The 22428-nt window shown below is 40.6% G+C and overlaps 1 protein-coding gene across 1 annotated transcript; it reads right to left on the reverse strand.

Moving 5' to 3' along the window:
* Window positions 1-381: 381 nt before the first annotated feature.
* LOC129742934 (uncharacterized) lies at window positions 382-5669 on the reverse strand. The gene is made up of 3 exons (XM_055734871.1): window positions 4448-5669; window positions 3840-4388; window positions 382-3719 (listed from the first exon to the last, which is right to left on the reverse strand). The coding sequence occupies exons 1-3, from the start codon at window positions 5667-5669 to the stop codon at window positions 382-384; spliced, it is 5109 nt and encodes a 1702-aa protein (XP_055590846.1).
* Between the last annotated feature and the right edge of the window lie 16759 nt (window positions 5670-22428).

The raw sequence follows: 22428 nt of genomic DNA on the forward strand, positions 1-22428 counted from the left end.
TGAAATTCCAAATTTAGGAAAAAATAGAACTTTATTCACGGGTTCTTATATAAAAAACTACTTTTATTATTCTGCTGGTGACTGGTTAGGATGCTGTTCGTCCGAAATCTTATTCTTAAGTGAATAACCGGAACTTGCAAAATGTGCTTAATGCCGCGCAAACTATTGTGCATCGAGATTCGTTTTTCTAAGCAGGGCCGGACTGCAGTTTTCTGAGTAGGAGATGGATTCTGCTTAACGCAGGCAAATTTAAATTCAAATATATAAATAAAGCTAGAACCTATCATTCCGGCCACCTGAAATGCATATTTCACTACTAATACCTAGCCAGAATACAAACCAATTCATTTCCAAATTAAAAATAAACTCACGGCTTCTCAATCAATCAACATTGATGTCACCTAGTGCGGGGGCGGCTGTCGATGACTCCTCTTCGTCCATCGTAGGCAACGGACACAGCTTGACCACAGCACGCTTGAAGATAGCACCAGTGGGTGTGCGGATGGTCACCACCCGTGTCACACCGTCAGTTCCAGGATGTAGTTCCATGATGCGCACGAGAGGCCAGCGCACCGGGGGTAACAGGTCATCTTGAAGAATCATCACCTGGCCGATTTTGAGATTCACTTGCTGCGGGTTGGTAATAGATTGCCGTTGCAGCTCTTTGAGGTACTCTGTCTGCCAGTGGTACCAAAATAGCTGCTGCTTTTGTTGGATAACCTGATAGCGATTCTTCAGCCGGTTCTCAGGAACGTCCTTTAGGTCGGGATGTGGAAGGGCTTGCAGTTGAGAGCCAATCAAAAAATGGCTTGGAGTGATGGCTTCGAAATCGTTGGGGTCTTCAGACAAAGGGGCCAACGGTCTCGAGTTCATTGCTCCCTCGATCTGGGACAAAATCGTCACTAGGTCCTCGTACAGTAGAGAGGTGCTGCCTAACTGACGAACCAAATGTTTTTTCGCAACCTTCACGGCTGCTTCCCACAGGCCGCCAAAGTTGGGTGCACGCGGGGGGATCATCTTCCATTGTATGCCCTCGGTTGCGAGAGCGGTAGCGATACGATCGGTTTCCTTGGGGCTTGAGAACATTTCGTAGAGAGCGTGTAGCTCGTTTCGAGCTCCAACAAAATTTGTGGCATTGTCGGAGTAGATGTATTGAGGTTTGCCACGTCTGGCCACGAAACGTTGTAGAGCAGAGAGAAATGAGGCTGTGGATAGGTCCCCCACAAGCTCAATGTGAACTGCTTTTGTGCTAAAGCAGACAAATAGGGCAATATAGGCTTTGGTGGGAGCAGATTTACGGTTCGGGGACTTAACAAACACCGGGCCACAATAGTCAATGCCAGTTGATGCGAAGGGACGACTTGGGGTTACTCGGGCAAGGGGTATTTGGCCAATTGGTTGCTTGAGAGGCTTAGGGTTTGCTCGAGTACAACGAAAACAGGTTCGAATTACGCTGCGCACAGCTCTTCTCCCATTTGTAGGCCAATATTCATTGCGCACTACACCCAGCGTAAGCGCTATTCCCCCGTGAACCAATTTGTTGTGAAATGACAACAAAAGCATTCGGGTGAAACGGTGAAATCCGGGGAGCAGGATTTGGTGTTTGGTGCTAAAGGTTTCCAAGGACAATTTGAGCCGGCCACCGACTCGGATTATTCCCGAAGCATCAACAAAAGGATTTAACAAACGCAGTGCGGATTTTTTGGGTACCGGTTTCCCTTTTCGTAGAAAGCTCAATTCGGTGTGGTAACATTCTGCTTGAACTAATTTTACCAGGCAGTCTCTGGCAGATTCGAGTTCAGTGGGAGTGAGGATTAAAGTGGATTCTTTGAGTTCTTTTCTCGCCTTCCGAGAAACTCGCAAACAATAAGCAGTCGTACGGAGCAAACGATTGTACGAGAATGATCGAGTAAACAAAGGGTTAAGTGGTGGTGGATTTTGGATTAGCAAGGTGGTGGTTTTGCGCTCAGTGTCTCCATCAATATTAGTGGTTCTCGGGATCTCCAACTTCGGCCAATTTTCGTCTCCCCTTCCCAACCAATCGGGTCCATCGGTCCATAGTTTGCAGTTCAGAAGCTGGTGCACAGTTAAGCCTCTGGAGACGACGTCGGCTGGGTTGTTTACTCCGGTTACATGCTGCCATGATGCGTTCTTCGTTAGGATGTGAATGTCTGCCACTCGGTTAGCCACAAAGGTTTTCCAGGTTTGTGATGGTGCTCGTAGCCAATAAATAACCACTATTGAATCGGTCCAGTAGTAGATGGGTGTAGATTTCAGGTCCAGTGTGTCAACAACTCTCGTCGATAAGCGAGCGCCTAGCTGAGCAGCGCATAATTCTAGTCTCGGGATGCTGCGTCTCTGAAGCGGTGCTACTCGGGATTTCGCCGCTAGTAGTACCACCTTCACCTCCCCGTTGGCCTTCTCCGTCCGAGCGTAGATGCAGGCTCCATAGGCTGATTCGGAGGCGTCCGTGAAACAATGTAGCTGCACCTCCCCTCTGTCAAAGGCAAACCGTGGGATCCGAAACTCAGCTAGTGATGACAAGTCCTTTACAAAATCTTCCCACTTAGTTCGGATTTGATTTGGGACTTCCTCATTCCATTCGATGGACATCAACCAAAGTTGTTGGATAAATATTTTCGCACGTACAACGACGGGGGCAATTAATCCCAAGGGGTCATAAAGTTGGGCAATAACGGAAAGAATTCGATTCTTGGTAATTTTTCCGTCGGTTGAGAATGGGGCAAATTTGAAACAAAATAAGTCATGCTCGGGCTCCCAGGAAATTCCCAAGACTTTTACCACCTCTCCAGGTTCGGGGTTTTCAGTGCTAGGATGGACTAGGTTTTCTGGTGGCACTCCTTCCAAAACTTCAGGAAAATTCGAGCACCATTTCCTTAAGGAAAATCCTCCACGGCTCATCAGTTCGTCCATCTCCTTACGCAGTTGGATTGCTGTAGATATGGTTTCTTCACTCCGTACAAAATCATCCATGTAAAAATCTCGCTTCACAGAGGCTGCGGCGAGAGGAAAAGAAGCACCTTCATCATCCGCAAGTTGATGAAGTGTGCGGGTAGCCAAGAACGAGGATGGGCCCAAACCGTATGTCACTGTTGTCATCTCATATTTCGTAATCGGGTCGTTCGGGCTGAATCTCCACAACAAACGCAGAAGGGGTCGGTCATCGGGGTGAAGAACGATTTGCCTATACATCTTCTCTATGTCAGCCAACAATACCACCAAATTTTTGCGAAAGCGGAGTAAGATGTCGAAGAGCTCATCTTGGATGACAGGGCCTACTCGGAGCGAATCGTTGAGAGAGAATCCAGTACTTGTTTTTGCCGAAGCGTTGTAAACACTGCGTACCTTCGTAGTGGTGCTGGATTCTTTCAACACAGCATGGTGAGGAAGATAGCATACGACAGTAGGTTCTGGGTCGTCAACAGGTACCTCTCGCATGTGTCCCAGTTGGATGAATTCGGCCATAAATGCATGGTACCTTTCTTTAAGGATGGGGTTTTTGTCCAATTTTCTTTCCAAGCTGACGAGACGGGCTTTAGCGTTGGAAAAAGACTCGCCTATCATTGATGCAAAATCATCTTTTTTGGGATATTTTACAGAATATCGACCAGTGGAATCACGGCTTACCGTTTCCTTGAAGAAGTCTTCACAATATTGATCGTTGGGTGAAAGGGTGGGTTTGGAATTTTCAAATTCGTCTATTTTCCAGAATTTTTCAATATTCTCGTTTAGGGTTTCCAAAATAGACGGACAACAAACCAGAGCTTGGGGTATGGGATCAAAAGGCACTGCTCCTGAAACAAGCCATCCGAACCTACTTTCCACTAAGGCCAGGGCGTGTGGGTCAATTTGCAACCGGCCACCCTGGAGGATTGCATAAAAGTGTTCGGCACCTATTATGAGGTCTACCTTTCGTGAGACGTTGTACTCGGGATCAGCAAGTGTGATGTCGTTCGGTATCTGCCAGTTTGCAGTGGTAATGGTTACAGCAGGTAGATCAGCAGTCAGCTTTTTGAGCACCAAACAATTCAGGGGAATAGAGAAGTCATCAACTCTCGATCTCACTTCGGTGGTCACGGAGCAAACTGCTCGAATGGGAGATTCACCAATACCGAGGATGGGTTGGTCAATACGATGACGAAGCAATCTTAGTTTCTGACAAAGGCGGTCACTCATGAGACTGATTTGTGATCCACTGTCTAACAGTGCTCGGGCCAAATGCTCATTTCCATAGCCATCTAGCACCTTGACGACAACGGTCGATAGGAAGACGTTGATTCCACGGGATTCTACAGCGGAGTTGGACGAGATCACTTCAGGATTTTTTGCCACTGTTGAGGATTCGTTGACTTTAGGAGGATTCTGGGCTGTTCGGATTTGTGAGCCGCTGGAATTTGGATTGTTGTTCGATACTGGTGCATCGAACCCGGGATGCAATAAAGAGTGGTGGCGTTTTTGACAATGCTTACAGGAGAAGTTGGATTGGCAATTCCGGGCGAAGTGGTTGCCCCTGAAGCAGTTGCTACAAACCGCTTCGTGTTGACTAGGTTCAATCGATCTTTAAGCTGCATCTTTTCAAACACCGGACATCTCACCAAAGGATGATAATCGCGGCAAGCTAGGCATTCAGATTGGTACCGTTCCACTGCAGTATAGGAGTTGATTTTCGACGATGTAGAATTTTGGGGTTTTAGTTGCCTGACAGGGAGATTGTGCTTTGCTTGGGAAGAAGAAGTGGACTGCTCAGCCGAAATGTGAAGGGATTCTAGAGTCCGGATTTTACGGGTTAATACTTCGACGAGGTTTTCATAAGTTGGTTCGTGATTAGCAGAGACAAATTCTTCCCATTCCTTCAGGGTGTAATCGTCGATTCGAGAGCACAGTAGTTGAACCAAGAGACTGCCCCAATGCGCGGTTGGTTCATTTAGTTGGTTGAGTATTTTGACATGCCGTTGGAAATCCTCTACAACAGCACGTAAAACAGCAGCGGATTTTCCCGAGACCTTCGAGTGGACAATTAAAGCTTGCAAGTGTTTCTTTTTTAGTAAGTATGTGTTGGAGTAGCGGTTGAGGAGTGCTTCCCAAGCTACCGCGTAGTTGTTTGCTGTGATGGTTAAGGATTCAATCAGTTTTAAAGCGTCACCTCGCAAGGCAGATCGGAGGTACTGAAACTTTTGGATGCATGGGATCTCTGGCGACGAGTGAATCAGTGATGAAAAGGAATCGCGAAACGTTAACCATTCATTCAGATCACCGTCAAATTTAGGCAATTCGATAGTGGGGAGTTTCACACCGGTTACATGGGCGATTGCCGGGGCACCTTGCTGGTTTAATGGATTGGTTGAGATGGAAGGAAGGGGAGGAACCTTGCATACGAGACCACCTTTTACCCTAAAGTACTGCTCTTCCACCCTTGCCCTTACCTTCGCATTAGCCGCAGCAAATTCTGGTTCATCGTCGTACGTTTCGTATTCTCCTTGGATCGCTTCGAAAGTTTCCATCAGGTTATCAAGTCGGGCCAGACGTATCGCTACCTCGTTCACGTCTCGCTCGTCATCGTAATTCGTCAGGAAGTCTTGGATGCGCTGCATGGAATCCAGGATGTTTTTCCGCTTCAGCTCCTTTGCCTTCATCTTCTTCTCCGCCATGATGAGGTTAGGTTTAGATTAGTGCAGGAACGGCTAAAATAAACGGAAGACCCAGGAAGCACCTTTCGGATGATGATATAGGGTTGGAATGGCACTCACCTGTGCCCATTCAGAAATAGGCCTTTGGTTTTATTAAAAGGCAGGAACTCTCGAACAACTGGATGGGATGACTACCAAGTAGGATGATCACGGGTAGAATGTCTCAACTCCAGTGGATGGTTAGGATTAAAATCCGATATTGGATATGGATTTCCGATCTTCCGGGATTTTTTCTCAGGATACTTGTAGGTTAGGAACAGCAACGGTCACTTCAGGATACTACACCAGCAAGGGTATAATAAACGGATCGGTGATCCTCAGCAGGAACACGTGGAATTCTGTATTGAGCAAAAGAAGACCCAGGAAGTACCTCTCAAAAATATAGAATTCGCTGGACAGATACTCACATGGAGCCTGTCTTAAACAGGCCTTGTACTTTTTGAGCAGGTACTGCTATCTGGAACTCCGGGTTGTTGGATGGGTTGGATGGGGTTATCGTCGTGGTTGATCCAATGGTACACCCGTGATCCTGGTCACGGCACCAAAAATGTAATGTCAGGGGATCGTATCACGGGCAAATCTTTCGGGTAAAACACCAACACACGACGCGTTAACTTTACTAAATAACAACCGTTTATTGAAATTCCAAATTTAGGAAAAAATAGAACTTTATTCACGGGTTCTTATATAAAAAACTACTTTTATTATTCTGCTGGTGACTGGTTAGGATGCTGTTCGTCCGAAATCTTATTCTTAAGTGAATAACCGGAACTTGCAAAATGTGCTTAATGCCGCGCAAACTATTGTGCATCGAGATGCGTTTTTCTAAGCAGGGCCGGACTGCAGTTTTCTGAGTAGGAGATGGATTCTGCTTAACGCAGGCAAATTTAAATTCAAATATATAAATAAAGCTAGAACCTATCAACAATATTTTCTTTTTTTTTCAATTTCTATTTCCACTTGTTCCGTCACCAGTAAAAATGAACCTGTTCATTTCACTCCCTACTCACCAAAAACTATTTTCCTTCCCCTCTCGCTTCTACATCACCTTAGATTGCCTAGTGTTAGTTTTTTTTTAATTTCACAATGGCTTGTTCATTAATTTCTCATTTTCATATGTGATGAAAGAAATTAGAGAAACATGAACTATCAAAGAACGAAAGAACATAAGCCGTAAATATCATGAAAATTTCGAAAAAGATACAACGGCTCACCGACAGGACTTGAACCTGCAATCTCCGCTTCGGTACAACGGCGCGTTAGCCAATTCCACCACGGTGAACGTGATGGAACCGGCGAACACGAGCAATCGACCTCTGCCGATCAACTGCTGGACCTTCTATCGAAACACCATGTATATCCCGCATGTGATCTTTCCCTCTATTGATCTCTCTTGTTTCTCTAACCCCACCCATCAACTCGGGATTTTAGCCGAGCGAGCACATGGTCGATTGCTTCGGGTTTGCCGCAACTTACGGTCAGATGAAGAAGCAATCAGTGCCGCTCAAGGTTCCGAGCAGACCAGTTACACAGGGAGGTGTTGCTCTGTTGAAATCAATACTGATGGGTGGGGTTAGAGAAACAAGAGAGATCAATAGAGGGAAAGATCACATGCGGGATATACATGGTGTTTCGATAGAAGGTCCAGCAGTTGATCGGCAGAGCTCGATTGCTCGTGTTCGCCGGTTCCATCACGTTCACCGTGGTGGAATTGGCTAACGCGCCGTTGTACCGAAGCGGAGATTGCAGGTTCAAGTCCTGTCGGTGAGCCGTTGTATCTTTTTCGAAATTTTCATGATATTTACGGCTTATGTTCTTTCGTTCTTTGATAGTTCATGTTTCTCTAATTTCTTTCATCACATATGAAAATGTGATCATTTTCAGGTACAAAGATGTACCAAGCGATTTCATAACATCAGTATTGATTTCATTAATTTCTGTTTTTTGGAGATATTTCCGTATAATTTCATTGGAAATGCTAGATACTGATAACTTTCATACGACAAAGCTGATGATTTATATACATAAATCTATTTCTTTTATAATTTTATAGAATAAAACAAAAGTTAGGGTTGCCATATTATGAAGGCAGTTCATCCATAAGAAAAACTTTATCAAATCTGTTTTGAGATCTTCAATTCTCTCTGAAAGTGTTAATAAGAGCTTAAATTGGAAGTTTTATTGATAAAAATCATATATTTATTTTATTTAACCTGATATTTTAGAATAGCGGCATTCTACAAACATGATGGGAGCATACAAAAACATTTTCTTATTCCACTTTCTAATCATTCCAATTCATTCAAATTCTTTATGGATAATTTTTAAAAGTCAAAGTATTACATCAAAAGGTATCAAAACCTTGTATGAATTTTTAAATTTTTTTTGAGTTGGTTTATTCATAAAATTCTTTCTTGCCTTATGTTCAAAGCGTATTACCCTCAAAGTGCATTGATTAGATATGTTGACTTTTCAGCCATTTCGTCACACGGCCATAGGGTCATTCAATCCGATAGGCCCATTTAGGAAACCTTTCCCCTACTGGCATAAGGACTCGAGCTCCCAAGTTATGCATGACCACAAGCGAAACAAGAAGAACAATTTATGTTTTTTTTTTCTTTTTGGATAATTCATTCCAAAAACAAGAAAATTTAAAAAAAACCACAGTTCCGTAGGGAAGTGAGAATCGAACTCACAACACCATTTTTATATCGTCCTGCCAATCCAACATCTTAACCAGTGTACTACTTCAGAAGATGGAGGTGGCTTCCTGGCGTTTGGCCTTTTTTCAAGATAGTCCTTTGTAATTAGAAGGAAACGGGAAATGTGTGAGCAGCAAAAAAATATTGGTCACACGATACATAGAGAAATCACGTAGCATTGCAGCCGAGTGCTTACCAGGCGGCGGCAACGCTATTCAAACCGTATGGAGCACATCTCTCAGATTTCCCCTCAGATTTTCCCTTTTTAAGTTTTTTTTCTTCAGATTTGAGCTTTCATCTCATATGCGCTCAAGGCAAAAAAAGCTTAAATCTGAGGAAAAAAAAGCTTAAAAATGAGATTCACCAAGCCTTGTTTAAAAGATGTTGGTCACACGATACATAGACAAATCGTGTAACGTTGCCGGGTCCTGATGATAACGTAGCGTTACTACCATAGATCAACTACTGGTGGCAGTGGGCTCTCCCTCACACGAAAGAAAAACCTCCTTAAAACGTTTATTCAAAAAAAATTCTTGTAAATGAGAAAACAAAATGGAAACTTTTGGAACACTTTGGAAAAGAAAGGCGTTCTACCATTAATCAAGTAAAAAGTCCGTTAAAATTCCACTCCCATTAATTTTTCCGACTCATCCCGGGTGATTTTATGCAAATGCGTTCCTCAGTATCCTTTCACCAATTCGATTGGTTCTAATTCGATACGAAAGGAGTGTGTCAATTTGTATAAACTAAGCTTGCCAGATTGCCCGGTTTTATCCGGGTTTGCCCGGATATTTGATGCGAAATTTCGAGAAAGTCCGGTCCGGCCCGGTTGCCCGGATATCGTGAAAAAAGTCCGGATATTGCCCGGATTTTTTCACAATTTTCACAAAGAAACCAATAAAATTCATAGTTTTTGAGTAAGTTTCAGCGAAATCGATTAACGGTATGGAAATTTTCAACGGTTGTTTCAAATAATTTCGCTGATTTACTTTTATAAATATTTAAATATTTAAGTGTTCCAAACAGTTTTTGGAAGTCTGCAATTACATTAATAAAATATTAATTTAATTTTTTTTTGCATTTTTTTCTTTGCTTTTATGTTTAATAACACCTAAATTTTGCCCGGTTTTTGCCCGGTTTTTGGATTTGAAAAATTGAAATCCATGCCCGGATTTTGCCAGGTTTTTTTGAAAAAATGCCCGGAATTGCTAGGCCCGGATGGGAGTGGAAAAAATTCTGGCAACCTTAGTATAAACCCACCGATGAGCTGTTTACGGTGCATCGATATTTGACTTCGAAGCAAATTCACCCGCCAGTTAAGTTAAGACCGGTTACCTACAGTTGTATTTAGAAGAAGAGGTAGCCAAGCTAGCTAGCCTTCTTCTTGCAGGATGGAGGTTCACCATCCTCATCAGCGCTAAGGCGAGCTAGCTATAGCGATGTAGCTAGTTTGTGATCGTTTGGCGCGGACTCGGGTTGTTTTGCATATCGAACACTCGGAGCTGTTTACTTGGAATCGCATATGCAACTGACACACAAACAAACACACATACACAAACGAACGTATACCGGTCGAATGGCCAAGAAGCTAAAATTGACAAGTAAATATAGCAATGGCACCTCCACTCAGGAGAGATGTCAAACCGCAGCATAATCACATTAGCCATTCGAATGGAAAATGGGTTCGGTCTTCGGGTGTTGGCGGGCTTTGAATGCAAATTAGCCGGCGCGGCGTATGATCTCTGTTCAATCAGGTTAATTCGGTATTGCTCCATATTGGATGGATAATATGGCTGAAGGATTCAGGGTGCCGTTTCGAGAGTCTTGAGCTAGCCTTTGTGAAATCCAAAAATGGCTGTGTCTGGTTTGGTAATAATAAACAATTTATGACAAAGGCAATCAACAACCCATGAATGGTTGTAAAAATTCTAGGAAAGATGATTGGTTTTTAAATTTGTTCATCAAATTCCGCAGATTTTTCAAAAGAATCGATAAACGTTTAACTTTAAACCATGCTGTTAAATTCCTTTCAGCTACGAAATATCATTCACTTAATTACCATTTATTTTTGCTGTTAATTGTGGACAAAAAACACCTGAAATTGTTTGCCCTATTAATTATCGGTACTCGATACCATTCAATTGTTCACCCTCTATTAAACTGACATTTTTTGCACTTTTCACGCATTTCCAAATAGCATGCACATAAATATTTAAATTTATGTACACCTTGCCTTATGATGTGAGGAAACACCTCGGGCCTCGCCAACTGTCGGAGGTACAGTGCATATTTTAATCCTTTTTTCTGCCATTTGTCAAATCGGATCATCACTCCATTCAACTGGATATGAATCAATTTTTGCCTCTGAAAAGTGCGCTAGTGAAATGCATCGTTTTTTTTTTTGTTTTTATTTTCCATCCATATTAAACTCCAAACTTGAGCAATCTATATCATCTGTACCTTCGATAAAATGGCCAGCGCCAGCCATATTCGGCCCGATGCAATGAAAAGCATTTTTGTGTTTGTAGGCTTACATTTTTCGTGTTATGGAGCAACATAAAAAAAACAATACAAGCACTTTAGCTCACATATGAAAGCAATTAAACCCCTCTGAATAGGTAAAAACATAAACCTCACACGCGGACATAGTTTTTCCCTGAACAATATAATTATGTATTTTCGTGACGAGTTGAGTCCTAATGAAAAAATTATACCCATTTTTAGCTGATCGGTGTTTCTCTCTTCAGCCAACCAGGCGAGGGGATTTATTTGAAAATTTCACCCATCGGAGAAGCCGCTGACCATGCTATGGATCGGATGATAGTGCGTCGACTAATTGGCGCTGATGAATGTTGAAAAACCATACGCTGACAGCTGTGGAATCTATACTAATCACTTTATCAGGGCCTTTTTAGACAGTTGGACATATGAGATTATGCATTGCAGCGTAAAACAATTGCTTGAAGCTTGTATGCAGGATTTTATTTTAAACATGGAATCAATGCCTACTAAGTAGGGTGGTCCAAAGTTGCACTTTGTCTGCGATTCCGGGGGCTTAACTTTCAAATGATATCTTAAGGTGAAATAAACTTTTCTATAGCGGCAGATCCGAAAAATGATGTTTAGAGGACGCACTGTTTCGATTTTAGAAAAAATACCCTTTTTTCTAATAAAAATCTCAGATCATGAGGAAGTATCAACAAGTCTATAATTTTCCTTAAATTTTCTTCTTTATTATGTTAGTTCAAAACTAAATATTGGTTGAGACTGTTGTGGATTTCGAATGAGAAGGTAGTTTTTTTAATTCGGCAATATTATGGCTTTTTAAAAAATAAATATTTTCAATCGACAAAAAAGTGTAACTTTTATTGAGGTTTTCAATCAAAAAATTAATCAAAGGATACATAATGCTATGAAGTTTATCTTCGCAGAAGAAATTCAATAGGAATAGAATAACTAGTTGTTCTCAAATTATTCAAGTTTTATTGTGTAAACAAGTCAAAATTTAAAAAGAAATCTAAGGATTGGATACTATTTTGTTGTTACAATTATGATGCGGATTGGTTCAAAGCAATCTAAGAATTAAATCAACTACAGATTTCAAATTTATTCTTCTTTATATCGATTCTTGAATCACTAGAAATAACCATGTCAAGTTTCTTAAGGACATTATGGCCCGCGAGCCAAATGCTTTTTGACTATTTAAGACCCCCAAATTTATGCAAAACCGGTCCAGTAGTTTCTGAGTTCTTGAAGAACAAATGTACAAATTCTCTCTATTTGTATGAAGATTTTGACGGTTTTTAGTATATTCCATTCAACTTTTAAACGTATTAATCATAAAGCTTATCTCCAGTTTTTTTTAACTAAGAACATCGTAACATGAACTTTCAAATGCAATTAACGATAAAATTTTCGACTTGCTCCATTTGGAGCTATTGAACTCTAGTTAAAAGAGTCATTTTTCAACACATATTGCATCATAACTTCATCCCAAAAACAAATTCTGGTAATCCGTTTTCCACAAAAGATACGCATTATAATTATCTTAAAATGGTGATGAAATAATTGATTTTGATGAAGTATCACCATGAAAAGATATCAAGAAACAACTGATCTTTATAGGAACTCCCTAACTTCATGAAAACATGAAGTTCAAGTGATAGATGTTTGGTTTCTTCAACGAAATTTCATGAATGACTATATTCTACAACAGGGGTGGCCAATATTTTCAACAGGCGGGCCAAATTTTAGTATTGAGACTTGCTTGCGGGCCACACAACAAATTTTTCTTTAGTACTAAATGCAAACAAATTTCAGTCGGTTCCCTATAGTATGAATTTATCCAAATTTTTTATTTACGTGTTTTTAAAATAAAGATTTTCTAGATTCAGTACAGATTTTTACCAGTTCTTCTTTATTTGATAAAAAAATAAATTAACAAGTGTTTAATATAGTTTAAACGAACAAACAGACAAGATTATACCTTCAAATTCACACTCAATACATGGGTTATGAATTAAATTTAATTTCCTCTACAATACTCCGCACACAGCGTTTTTAGAGATTTTAAACTTTCTGAGCTTATTCATCCCATAAAAATCTCTCTTCAGAACGGGATTGTTCAAAACAAAATTTCCTTCCTAAGCTTTTCGTATTTCACATGAAATTTTCTTACGCTCTCCAATTATAATAATTAAAAAATAATATAAAAAGAGCTCTTCCTTGTTATGTTCTTGTGTTTTTCTTTGGGAAACTTTCTAAATTTGGTATTACCTTATCTAAAATTTTAAATTTTCATGATCGTTCAAAATTTCCCATTTGATCAAATTTAAATTCAATAAGTGGGAAAGCCGTTCATGAAAAGGAAACCTTATTACCTTTTTGCAATAAATAAAAACAAAAAGAAAATTACTATGAAAAACTATATTTTTATAAAAGTTCCCTTTCTCCGTAACAAGTAAGTAACAAAATTATTTCAAGTTTAAAATTAGATAAATTTTACATAACTGAATATTTTAATCACAGAGTCTGGCATAAAAAATATTAAGTGGTTAGAAGAGAATGAGGATACTTGATCCCTGGGGATACTTGATTCCTTAGCTATATCTCCAAACTGGAATGTCGTACAAAGATCAAATGTTCTAGAAAAATGTTCCAAATGGAACAAAACAGCAATGGTTGAAGCTCAAAAGTTTTTAACAAAATAAGTTTTTGGGTTATTGAATTTCACAAAATGTGACTTGAAGATCTTTTTTCATCATTTAAAAATGTTCCTAACATGGAAAAATTATAACAAAAATATTTACTCCATTATATCAATCTTTCGAGTGTAAAATGAACTTCAAAATACAATATTTTCAAAGCAATGGAAAACTTCCAACTTTTTTCAGAAAAAGTTTTCTAAAATGTTGATTTTGGGTACAATTGATCCCTAATATATGGGTACAAATGATCCCGGTATATTCTTCTTCTCAGTGGATCGTGGTCATTGCTGATTACAAGATTACTAATATTTATCCAATAGCTTATATTTATCCATCAATTATCTGAAGAAAAGGGCTAAAATAATTTATTTTCTCTTGTTCATAAAAAAAATGCGCCCGTAAGTATGCAATGTCTTAAGGGTTAAGAATAAGCTATAGAATTTTTTTTCTGACAATTTTAGATTGTTAAATGAGAACAAACATGACCAAAATAGTCACTAAACATTCTATCTTGGGGTTTTGTTTGATTTTTTTCATGGATTAGGGCTTCCTGGATAAACGATCAAGTATCCCTTAACTTCAGAAATATCGCAATTTTTTTACTCCCACGAAAACGCTTCTAGATCATCTACGGGTTCAAGTATCGTTCTAATTTTAGGAGCATAGAAACTTGAACGCTGATGCCCAACACTATCTATAAGTTTATATACCATTGCACGTTAATTAAAAATACGTTACTAAAACTAAGATATATCATTTCATTTAATTAAAAAAATGTTACCTTTTTCTGTTGAAGTTAAGTTCAAATAAAGTGCAGAATTTTTATATTTTTAAAATCAATTTCAGCAAGCTGAATAATTTTTGTCGGTAAAAAAAGTTTCAAAAAAGAATTCGAAGTAGTAGAATAGTAAAAGTTTTGTACCAATATAACTCTGATAAAAGTATGATTACGATAAAATGTGATAATTTTACAAACTAGATTTCAATAATTTTGAGTTTGAGTTTTCCTTTTTGATATGTATCAATCGAAGCTGATAAATGATTAGGACTACAAAATCTAAAAAAAACAAAGTTTTGTTAAAATCTTGTGAGTGATTTTGAGATACGGTGAATTTTCAGCTTAAAATAAACATAAATACTTTTCTACTTTATCATCATCATTTAAGTGTACTTATTCGAGTTCTTACGTAATTTATGAGTACATCTCCCTGACGCCTTCCAAACTCTTCAAAATCATACTAGTTTCCGCTTGAAGACTCTCAATGCTCCCAGAAAAGGGAAGGCCACTTTAAATACCACTTGTATGAAGTAACGAAATAACAAATATTTATTGCATAATACGTGAATGCAAAATAGGAACAATATATAAATTATGACTGCAGCGGTCGTTTTCGGCTTTTTAAAAAAAGATTTACAACCGAGTCACTTTGATGTCTGATCCAGACTGATTTATTATTTCTATTTTAACCTACATCAAACCTACAACTCTATCTATATTAGCCTATACGATCCTAACTAAGACAAACATCTCCTGCTGCCGATAGTCTCTACGAGTGTCCAATTGCCTTCGACGAAGCCTCATGCGACCAGTATGTTTTGTGAAGATGACACCCTTGGGTACAACAATGTTGCGGGTGACAATGTTGTTGGTGAGAATGTTGGGTGCAACAATGTTGTGTTTGGACCCATTGCTCGTGTTTCTGGTCCAAGAGGTACCGGTCCGGTGTTAACTTATATAATGTTGTAAAAATTGAAGAACTTAAAAATGTTTATCTTCTGCTTATTAAAGTGATGTAGAAGGAAAATATTCAATTCTGAAAAAGCTTCGCGAGCCACAAAAAATTCGACGCGGGCCACATGTGGCCCGCGGGCCATGGTTTAGCCACCCATGCTCTACAATAACTATGGTAGAATAATGTAAGCCTCTATCATATCAAAGTAAGAAAATAATTTTAGGATCTCAGAAATCTTATGAACCATTTTTTCAGTCAAAATGACCACCTTTAGTTGTTGTTTTTTTTTCTGTTGGGGAGAGAATATTTTATTTACATAGTATTCCGTCTCACGACATAACTTGACGAACATAATTCCTAAAATTCCCTCGGTCCATGGCAACCGTTCTCCATTTTTTCGGGCACCCCACGTTCGCCAGATCGCTCCACTTGGACTAACCACCTCGCTCGTTGCGCCCCCGCTCGTCTTGTTCCTACCGGATTCGTAGCGAACACCTGTTTTGCAGGACAGTCGTCCGGCATTCTCGCAACTGTCCCACCCAGCGTATCCGGCCAGCCTTCACCACCTTCTGGATACTGGGTTCGCCGTAAAGTCGCACGAGCTCGTGTTCATATTTCGCCTCCACACTCCGTTCTCCTGTACGCCGCCAAAGATGGTTCTTTACACTCGTCGCTCAAATACTCCTAGTGTACGCAGGACCTCCTAGAGCAATATCCATGTCTCGTGCCTGTAGAGAACAACCGGTCTAATGAGCGTCATATATAGGTTACACTTCGTGCGAGGGCTAAGTCTTCTCGACCGCAGTTGCTTGTGGAGTCCATAGTAGGCACGACTTCCGCTAATAATTCGCCTCCGGATCTCACGGCTGGTGTCATAGTCTGCGGTCACCAGTGAGCCAAGATAGAGAAAGTCTTCGACTATCTCCAGCTCGTCGCTGTCGATCGTGACCTTGTTATTACTGGAAAAACGGGTTCGGTCGGTCTCGCATCCGCAGGCCAGCATGTACTTCGTCTTGGACGTATTAATCATCAACCCAATCCTTCCTGCTTCGCGTTTCAGTTTGAGGTAGATCTCCTTCACCGCCGCAGATGATCTGCCGACTATATCAATGTCATCATGTCATGTCATGAAGCCGGCCTGATGACTTCCCACGAATCTGTTTGCTTGTGGCGTTAGGCGGCGGAGCAGGATTCGGGACAACACTTTGTAGGCGGAATTGAGTACAGTGATCTCTCGGTAGTTCTCACAGTCCAATTTGTCGCCCTTCTTGTAGATGGGGCATATATTACCCCCTCCTTCCACTCCTCCGGTAGCTGATCTATGTCCCAGATCCGGACTATCAACCGGTGTAGGCAATCGGCCAACTTGTACGGGCCCATTTTGATGAGTTCAGCTGCGATGCCATCATTTCCAGCCGACTTAACTTCACTCATCGTTGGGAGTGGCTCCTCTACGTCGTTGGCTACGCCGGCGATGTACCTTCCCCCACCGTCTTGATCTCCTGCATGTGCGCCGTTCAGGTGTTCATCGAAGTGCTGCTTCCACCTTTTGATCACCTCGCGATTGTCCGTCAGGATGCCTCCATCCTTATCCCGGCATGTTTCGGCTTGCGACACGAAGCCTTTGCGGGATGCGTTGTGTTTCTGATAGAACTTTCGTATTTCTTGGGAACGATGCAGCTGCTCCAGCTCCTCGAGCTCCTCCTCCTCCAGGCGGCGCTTTTTCTCCTGGTAAAATCGCTCTCGCTGCCTCTTCCGCTGTCGGTGATATTCCACATTTCAACGGGTGCTTCTTTGCACTACTGCCGCCCGCGCGGCATTCTCTTCGTCCATCACCTTCCTACACTCCTCGTCGAACCAGTCGTTCCGTCGAGTTCGCTAAACATAACCGATGACGTTCTGCCGGCAGCGCTGCTTCGACCGATTGCGCGTAGTCTGCCGCGACCTCAGGTTGCTTCAGTCGCGCTATATTTAACCGAGGCGGGCGCCGGTTGCGTGTGTTGTTCACTACGGAGAGTTTTGGGCGCATATTCACCATCACCAGATAGTGGTCTGACTCGATGTTGGCACCGCGACAGGATCTGACGTCGATGATGTCCGAGAAGTAACGGCTGTCAATCAAAACGTGGTCGAACTGTGATTGCGTTTGGTACGGTGATCTCCAGGTGTACTTGTGTGGGAGGCGGTGCTGAAAAGGTACTACGTACGGCCATTCGTTTGGAGGCGGCGAAGTCAATAAGTCTGAGGCCGTTTTCGTTGGTCAGCTGGTGCGCACTGAACCTTCCAATTGTCGGTTTGAATTCCTCCTCCTGGCCGACCTGAGCGTTAAAATACCCGATGTTGATCTTGATATCATGTTTTTGGCAACGGTCGTATTCACGCTCCAGCTGCGCGTAAAATTCGTTTTTGTCGTCACCGGTACTTCCGAGGTGAGGGCTGTGCACGTTGATGATGCTTATGTTGAAGAACCGGCCCTTGATTCTCAACCGGCACATTCGTGAGTTGATCGGCCACCACCCGATCACGCGCTTTTGCATCTTTCCCATCACTATAAAAGCTGTTCCAAGCTCGTGTGTGTTGCCGCAGCTCTGGTAGATGGCACGACCATCTGGATACGTTCGTACCGTGGAGCCCTTCCAGCATACCTCCTGCAGCGCTACGATGTCGAATTTGCGGCTCTTCAATTCGTTGGAGAGCACGTGGGTACTGCCCACAAAATTTAGAGATCGGCAGTTCCATGTTCCAAGTTTCCAATCGCTAGTCCCTTTTTGTCGCGTGGGTCTTTGCCGATTTCCATCCGAAATTTGTTGTTCGTTGTTCGTTGCTTATGTTTTTTGTAGTCACGGGCTCGCAAGGCCCGCAGCTAACCCCACTATCTCGCAGGAAGACCGTCGTAATGTTGCTGTTTTGGGTCCCGAACACCACCAGGACGTTGTTGCACTCCGCACGCCGCCCCTGACATGGAGAACAGACGCGTACGAAGCCCCCTAACTCAGTTTGCATGCGGCCAAAGCATCCACCGGGGTTCGGTACCCGATCAACGGTAAGGTTGCTCGCACCCCAGCTAGCACCACGGGGAGGTAGAGAATCGGAGCTGCAGACAAGAGGTGATATGACCACTACCCGAAGGTTGGGTGTATGGAGTCTCGAGTTGCACATTGTCTACCGTTCGCCAGCTAGTTTTGGAATAAGTATATTTTCCATAAAATCGGTTCTAGTGTGTTTTATTAAATTTTATCGACTGCCGATCACCTGTATCTGAATCGATCTTGGAGATCGATCTTTTTTCATGATTGTAAAATTTTAAAATCATCACCCATACTTGGGAGCGAATCCATAACTTATTTTTACTTGTTTTTGCCTCCACGAATCTTGAAATCACCTCAGACTGCAAGCTAGATCTGCTTTGTGCGGTAGATGTCGATCTACAAACTGTTTTTCTGAGCAATATGATGCTTGGATTTTTCTCGTTTGGAGTCTTCTGTGTGTTCTTGTTTGATTTTCTCGAATAACTTTTGATAAGTTGAAAATAATTTCGTTTTTTTATTATTTTTGATTCGTAGAATAATAACGAAGCAATCAATTTATTGTTGAAAACTTGCAATTTGATAAAGTATGGTTGCCAGACTGCCTTGTTTGACCGGATATTTTATACAAAATTTGGGAACAGTCCGACCTGGCTTGGTTGCCCGGATTTCATTAAAAAATTCTTGGATTTTGCCCGGATTTATTCACTTTTGAAAACTCAAACAAAAAAACAACAAACGCTTCCAAAACGAAAGTTTTTTAGCAACTTTTATGAAAAGAAACCATAAAAAGTTTTTTGGAAGCTTAAAATACTATTCAAAATCTGTCGATGAGTTTTGATAAAAAAAATTTTTTTTTCAAATTTATTCCCATTTTTAATGAGTAATTCCTGGGTTTTGAGAAAATTTTCCTGGATATTGTCCGGATTTATGGTCGTCACTTTTGAAATCAAATGGTTGGATAATTCTAGGTTTTTATATAACATTGCCTGAGTTATCCGCGCCACAAACTTGCTGAAAAGATTTTGGCAACCTTATAATGAAGCCTATGCATAGCTATGTGCTCTTTAATTTTTAATTGCCTGCATTTTCATTAAATTCATTCATATGAAAATCATCACTAGATCACTTATTACCGCGAATTCAGTTTCAAAACCTCTTCAGTGACGCACCACACCCATCGTTAGGTTTTCATCTAAATGATAATCAATGTTCCAGTCGGTCAAACATTTGGCAAATTTGCCGAACGTCGAGCAGCGGAACAACTTTTCCGACTAATTGATCAACGAATTTCAGTCGAAAAGGCAAAACCATTCCAGCAAGCCAGCGAGCGGCATATCCCTATATGCAAATGGCATACAAACTATCCCAACCACGAAACAGGTATATTAGTCAGACGAATTGGTATGTTCACGTATGAATGTACGTAGAACACAAATCTACCAACTATTTTTTTGCTTTTAGATTGAAATTTTCAGAAAAATATTTGTATAAAGGCTTTGAATAAAATCGTGTTACAGGGTTGTTTAAAAAAAGATTTACAGAATTTACACCACATTTAAAAAAAATATCAATATTTATTTGTCTCCATTTGAAAAACAAAGCCACCAATTGTTGCGCGCCTGAAACATGGCGCATACATGTCCGTCTCGAAATTCGGTATTTGAGCGACAATTACCATTTCGGGGGACGACATCTCATTTTACGGTTGTATGCCATATTTGGCAATCTCGCTCGCTGCTTGATGATGGATTTCCAGTGGCAACAAAAGGTGGTAATTATTTGTGGTTCAATCATCGAGCGTCAGGGTTTTGGGGCAAATAGAAGCCCCAGAAAATAGGCATCAAATTGCACTGGACGTTTCCGGAAATATGACAAGTGGTGTTCGGTAGAATATTTGACAACACGTAGATTAATTTTAAATAGCATGGAAAAAAATTCTAGCAATTAAAAGTCCCATAAAACAGATACGAGAAAGCTTACTAAGCCCCATAATTGATCTGAAGTACGTTCTGTGCAGCTCGAAGTTTAAGTTTTTATTGATACCTGCAAGTTCCAAAAAAAGTCTGAATGACTTTCTATTCAGCTTCCAGATGCCTTTTAATTCAGCTTCAGAAATATCGTTAAATGAGCAAACAATTCAGTCTCTATCTCAATTGCAAGCTAGGCATAAGTTCATATCACCTTCTCTTTATTTACTTCGTTCAGTATATGGTGCCCGGATTGAGAATTGAACCCCGCTCTTTGTGATGACAATCGAACACGCTACCACAAGGCCACGACTAGATGTTGTTCTAGCTGTAACTAAAACTTCAAGTGGTGATATGATTTTGTAGCAAACCTGCAGGCGCATCCGCCCAACCAGACAGCCAGCCAACCAAGAAAATAGCACCTCAATGCACTTTAAGTCACTTCGTGAATAATATTTTGAGAACTTTTGTGTCTTTAGTCTCTTACAAGGTACATATGAATCTTCTGCAACTTTCAAGTTCATTAATCCCTCATATTCTTCAGAATTTCAATATTACAAAAATGAAGAATAAAATCATGTTTTATTTAAGACTTTTTTATCACCAGCCGATTTTTTTCTCATTTTTTGCCAATCAATCAAAAATTGTTAGCAGCAATACTAAGAAACAGTTATAACAGTCAAGGGAAGCTTGCAGTCAAGATACAGTACAGAACACGTTTACCAACTGAGCTGCTAAACGCATAATTTATCTGTCACTTGGCAGACGATTATCGTGATGCTCTTTGCTAGACTTTGACATGCAACATTCAGGAATCGCATTTTCGCTTTTCTGTCTTATTTCCATTTTTTGTCCAACAAATTCAAAAAAGTAATTTTGAAATTCTTACCTTCAACAAACTTAACATAACTTGCATTCTTCTTCGAGGATGTAAGATGAACATACATATGTATATGACAAAAGTGAAATTTGAAATTGTCAAACGTATTTAGGACTTTATTTTATCAAAGGCTCCATACGCCTAAACACCAATGCTTGGAAAGGACAATTTTTCCGTGGGTTATTGGTCAATTACCGAAGCGCAACCAGCGCAACTTTGTCACGAAATCGTCGCGCCGTAGCTGTTCTATTCTTAAAACCGACGATATCGCCATAATTGAATCAAAAGTAAATTATTTATAGACAACCCGTGTCGGTGGGTGAGTTTGGTTGAACATGGAAGTTACAGTAACAGTTGTTTGAAAAATAAGTTCCGTGTTTGAGCGAAGGCTCATTAAAGGAGCACGGAAATTTCATTGGAAGTCTAGAACCAATCTTTAGGAAAAAACAATAATGAATGAACCCAAAATAAAACAAAATTTCTGAAAAGACTTGTTACGATTTATTCTAATTTCCTGGAACCTAACATTTTATCGCCCAATATATCAATTTTAAGACTTTTCAGGAACCTTCCAAAGGAAGCTTTGAACTTTACTCTGAAACTCATTTTTCAATTAACAGTTTTTTCACATTCGATGGGAACCTGAATATACTGCGAAAACTTAACATAAGACTGGAAAAAAGTGGCCAAAATCATCGCAAATCGGTCTGTGCAAAAGCTAATAAGCAGTCTTCGATCAAAAATTCGATCACTGGCCTACAAATGACTAGAATGTATTTTTATTCAATCCCTATTAAAGAAGACTATAGGAAAAATTAAGTTTTAGAAGATTAATTAGTTTGTTATTGTAAAATTATTTTTTTTTTATTGAATTAAGTAGATAAAGCATAACGATAAATCATTGCATGTTTGTTTTTTTGTGCCCACCCGATTCTCCGTTGATTTCATCCACCTCCAGCAGCTGACATCTTTGAATGATTCACTACAAGAGGAAACACACTTCTTATTTCTAAAATTGGTGAGTTTCAGGTGCGGTCCTAGAGTTTGCTCTTGGATGAGGAGGGGGGGGGAAGTGGGGCAGCGGTTTGATTTTACAATTTTAAAAAAAATCGACCAATAAATAGAACTTTAATTTAATATCAAGTGTAAAAATGATTATTTTGAAAGAGTGGTAGAGGGGAGGGGTGCTACACACTGCCCCT

Source organism: Uranotaenia lowii, chromosome 2 (assembly GCF_029784155.1).
Source record: "Uranotaenia lowii strain MFRU-FL chromosome 2, ASM2978415v1, whole genome shotgun sequence".
Classification (NCBI taxonomy): domain Eukaryota; kingdom Metazoa; phylum Arthropoda; class Insecta; order Diptera; family Culicidae; genus Uranotaenia; species Uranotaenia lowii.